This window comes from Vitis vinifera, chromosome 2, assembly GCF_030704535.1.
Source record: "Vitis vinifera cultivar Pinot Noir 40024 chromosome 2, ASM3070453v1".
Lineage (NCBI taxonomy): Eukaryota > Viridiplantae > Streptophyta > Magnoliopsida > Vitales > Vitaceae > Vitis > Vitis vinifera.
This window is the reverse complement of record NC_081806.1, coordinates 9,078,047-9,083,096: the sequence shown is the minus strand read 5'-3', so window position 1 is coordinate 9,083,096 and position 5,050 is coordinate 9,078,047. Positions and strand designations below refer to the sequence as shown.

The following is a 5,050-nucleotide window of genomic DNA, read 5'->3' as shown; positions in this document are numbered from 1 at the left end:
TCATCCCTAATTATTTTCACTGCTACACCTTTCTTATGATTATTAGTTTTCACTGTAACTATTATACTGCATTTGATAAACAAGATCCATTTTGTACTCAAAAGAAGACAATATTATTGTTAATTCCGCTATGCCTTTGATGACATAAGGCGATTGTTCTATGCTGTCTCCTCATCTTAAATACTCTTCCAAATAGTCAAGCAATGATATTTGGACGGATAGTGTATCCTGATCTTAACCCTACATACAATTAATACAAGTACCTTGCAATTGGGGAAGAGGCAGATAAGCATATACTAAATGACCCAAATCAAATCACCATAAGGGGTTTGTTTTGGTAGACACACTTGTTCAAAACAAGTGTTTTCATGTCTAGAAAGCTATACCCAGAAAAAGAAGCAATGGGGCATCATCTAAGGTTGCCCATGCCTGTGTCTTATTGACTATGTCTCTCAATACTGTATTATATATCTTTTGAATAGTAGTGAAATCTTATTGTTAATCTGAATAAGTTTCAGTCTTCCCATTTTCCATGATTTCTCATTTTCACAAACAGGGCTGACAGTGGACATCACATGGAGTCTTACTGTGTGTTTTTGCTTCTGAACATGGAAGTGCTAAACAAAAACACAGACTAATTAAATTAATATGTTAAATGCAAGCACAAGGGAAGGGAAGGGATGATGGGATTTCATGGAATGGTGGAGCCATGATGTGTGACTTGTCCTCATACAATCATTCACATACATTGTTGGATTGATGAGTGGTTCATAATGACGCAGCATGCATGCATGAAAGGCATTGATGGACTTTGATGAGTATAATCACAATGGGTTGTCATCAAGGCACATGTGACTAGTCCATATATACTTTTGATGCAAAATGAGTGTATATATAAGAATCTAGGGTACAGGAGGCAGCCAGTCATTTCTTGCAAAACCCAACTCAAATTTGAATGTGAGGAGTAGCTTTTGCACAGGTTGTTCTGTTGTTTTTATGCATATTTCTATATAGATTTGGGTCCCCCACTCTCTTCATTTCAGAAATTGTTTCAGTGTTGACAGCATCTATGAAACTGGGAAAGAAAACGAAACAAAGGGTGTGAGAAGGAGCTGGGAAGGAAAACGAAACAAAGGGTGTGAGGAAGAGCCTCTCTCTCTCCCCCCATCACTTTCTGGAGCAGAAAAGCACAACTCCTTTTACTGCCCTCTCACGTGCACCATATCCTTCATTCCATTACCCTTTAACTCCCTTTTCTTTCAACACACACACAAAAACTCCTCTACTTCTACCTCTCTCTCTCTCTCTCTCTGGTTTGGAACAAGCACTTAACAGTATTGGTTGATTGGAGTCTCATTTTTGTAAGTCAATATACCTTACTAACAGTGGAGAAATGGCACTCGAAGCTCTTTCTTCTAATGATCTCTTGAACTTCATCATCTATGAGACTATCTCAGCAACCCCATATACCTGCCATGCCCCCCTAGAGGCTGGTTTCTCATTGGAAAACCCTTTGAAGCCTCAAGATCTTGGTGGTGCTCTGGATACGCCTTCTACAGTGATGGACCCGCGATGCTCCATGGGACCGGAAACTTCCAACAGGAAACAAAATTTGGCGGTGCAAGGGCGAAAAAAGAGGAGGAGAAGGGCAAGGGTTTGTAAGAACAAAGAAGAAGCTGAAACACAAAGAATGACACACATTGCTGTTGAGAGGAATCGCCGGAGACAGATGAATGAGCATCTCGCCATCTTACGCTCCCTCATGCCGGAATCTTACGTCCAAAGGGTCTGTCTTCTATCACTTCTTCCTTCATATTGTAGGTTGTATCATTTCCTTTTGTCTTCTATGCTCTTGCCATCTGTGATTTAAATAACAGAAAAGAAACTGAGCTTCCATGGTGAAACCCAGAGAACACCTTACCTTTGAGGAATTGGGTACCTCTCATAGGGAAAGAGAATACTATTTTCCCTGTAGAGCCATTGCAATGAAGGGAAACTTGACTTTACTTGAAGGAGCCTCAGTGGTTAGGGATATGGGTACTCATACTATTGGCTTTCCTGTGGTTCAACTAACAGATGATTTTTCAAGTAATCCACTATCATAATACCTAATATGCATATTAAGAATCATATTTTTTGGGAAAAAGTAGTTTGTGTAGAAGGCAAACATTTGGGGGAATAGGATAAATTCGAAAAGCATATATTCTTTCCAAATTTTAGTCTTAACTTGAGTGATTCAGAAAAAAGTAGGTCATAAACCTCCATGGTTGAAGTTCCCCTAATTTTGGCTAAAACCAGTCTTTCACTCTTACATCTTTTTGTTCACTTTGAGTACTGTTGTTTCTCATTTATCATGTGGGAATGGCAACTGAAGATAAAGGGGTCTAGCTCAAACCGCAAAACAAGTGTTCTGCAAGAACACTGAAAGGTTTGGTACTTCTCCCCGGTTCTAATTAACTTATTTAGATAGAAACACTTTAGGGAAATTTCCCATCATCCTCATCATAATCAAACCTTTGATATCATTTTCTTTTGAAGTCTTAACATCATTTTACTTCTCTTGCTTGTAATGCCTATAAATAATAACAATAGAACAAACTTTAATGCAAAAGAAATTATTTGTGTAGGGTGACCAGGCCTCTATAGTAGGTGGTGCCATAGAATTTGTGAAAGAACTTGAGCACCTATTGCAGTCCCTTGAAGCTCGAAAGCACAAAATGGTGCAAGGAGTAAGAGAAAACGTTGATGACAGCAGCAGCAGCAGCAGTAGCAGCACCGGCACCGGCACCGGCACCGGCATCACCGCCAACAAATTCATGCCACCTCCTTTCTCGCAATTTTTCGTGTACCCTCAGTACACCTGGTCTCAAATGCCTAACAAGTATACTTCCAAGAGTAAGGCAGCAGTAGCAGATATTGAGGTCACTTTGATTGAAACCCATGCAAATCTTCGAATTCTCTCTCATAAAAGCCCTAGACTGCTCTCCAAGATGGTCACCGGTTTTCAGACTCTTTACCTCACCATTCTTCATCTCAATGTCACCACCGTGGACCCACTAGTCCTCTACTCCATTAGTGCCAAGGTATGTATATGTATCATTGCTCATTCATTTGTTTATATAAGATAATAAGAATCACAATGTACATATATATTTGGAATAAAATAAATATTTAATGGGGGTGTGCTTTAGCCATTTTTCTAGTGATGATGATATTCAATCTCTTGCCACAAAAGTGAGAAATGGGCAAGGGAAAGGGGTGTTGTTTTCCAACATATGGGATGGTTTCTAAGTAAAGGGATGAATGTCTATGGTTTCAATTATAGGAATGCAAAGAATTTTGAGTTAAAAATTGAATATTCTTATTGCAGGTCGAGGAAGGATGCCAGCTCACATCAGTAGATGACATAGCAGGGGCAGTTCACCACATGCTTAGAATAATTGAGGAGGAAGCTGCTGTCTTATGTTGATCTCCATGCCCAAAACTACCCTTGGAGCTGAGGGTGCTATCACTGCATTGCCACCCCCAACTAGCTACCTCTTTTACATTTCATCCTTCAAAAACTCTCTTTCTACTTCTGTCTAGCAATTAGATTCTCATAGCTGTCTTTGGGTTTCTCTTTAGCCTCAACTTTTTAGTGTAGTGAACTAGGAACTTTCCAAACAAGCCTTGATATATGGTACTACCACTTATGCTCTTCTCAAGAGCGTGGCTCTGTAATTGATGAGTTACAGGTTGTGCTTGAGCTACCTTTTGTTTGAGGGTTGTTTGGGAGAGTGGAATGTAGACACATGGGTTCACATTATTCTTATTTTGAATGGCAGGTCTCAAGCTTGGAGAAAACAACCTAATGTAAATTTGGTAGACAGAGGGCCAAAACTTGCTTTAACTCATCAAACTTGTGCTCCAAGATTCTTCTCACATCAATCTACACCTCTGTGGATGGGAAAAGATAGATTTGGATTTATTTTGTGTGAGTGCGACAGGTTGTTTCTGGTCGGCCCATTTTAAATCATGTGGGCTTCTCTTACTTCTTAATATTAAAATTTAAATTTCACAGTTTGATGATGTGTTTGACTTAAAACACTAATTCCACCGTAGGAATCAAAGTATGATTTGTATACTTTCTATTCAATTTGCTTAACCAAAACTAATTACTAAATTAATCATTCTTGTCACTTTAGTGACTTAATCAATGTTCCCATAAGGAAAAGTAGTACAAAATTATACCTTAAACGAAAGCCATCAATATGTCACCCTTTATTTAATTTTCCTTGTTTTTTTCTAAATTTTGATCATGTGGTACCTGAAAGTTAAGTAACACCAAAACCCACAACCAATCAAAATCATATCTATACATATATAGATATCATTTTTTTTTTCTTAACAATGTTCTCACTTTTTCATACTCAAAGTCATATTTTTTACACTTTTGTATAGTTTAGTCATACACCTTATGATACCAAAGAAAAGGGAAAAGTATGCTTTTATACACATATGTGAAAATAAATTAATTTAATTTTTATATATTATCTTAATTAATCTTCCACAAATATATTACATGTTAGATTATCCAAGGGTTCTTCTTCTTCTCCTTCTTCTTCTTTTTATTTTTTATTTTTTATTTTTTTTATTTTCCCCGAAATCTTGTTCCATTCCCTAGTCTATTGTATATGGTAGCAATGGAGTTGAAAAACCAGAAAAATAAATAGGAAAATCACGAGAGCGGACTCTAAAGTTGGGGAGACCGGGACGACAGTGTAGATGAGGTACACGGGGTTGATGGTTGGTGATAAAATTGGAAAGAAGGAAGGGATGACATTTGTTGGTATCACCGACATGAAGGTGCCGTGAGTTCAAGGGAACACAATGTATATTTTGTAGTTTTTAAGAAAAGGCTGTTGCTGAAGGCTTTTGTGGGATCGATGTATTTCTATCTGCCTTCACTTTTGTTTCTTGTGTGGGTTTCTCTGTATCCTCATTTAAGGCCCTCTGTCCTCTTGTGCACACCAGACAGGGACATCCAGGACCCCTTCCCTATTGTGCCTTT

At 38.2% G+C, this 5,050-nt stretch overlaps 1 protein-coding gene across 1 annotated transcript; it reads left to right on the top strand.

The window, feature by feature from the left end:
• The first annotated feature begins 927 nt into the window (after positions 1–927).
• LOC100248894 (transcription factor bHLH71) lies at positions 928–3,843 on the top strand. Its single transcript, XM_002278788.5, has 3 exons — positions 928–1,786; positions 2,628–3,083; positions 3,371–3,843. Exons 1-3 carry the CDS (start codon positions 1,394–1,396, stop codon positions 3,467–3,469), a joined length of 948 nt encoding a protein of 315 aa, XP_002278824.1. The 5' UTR covers positions 928–1,393; the 3' UTR covers positions 3,470–3,843.
• The last annotated feature ends 1,207 nt before the right edge of the window (positions 3,844–5,050 follow it).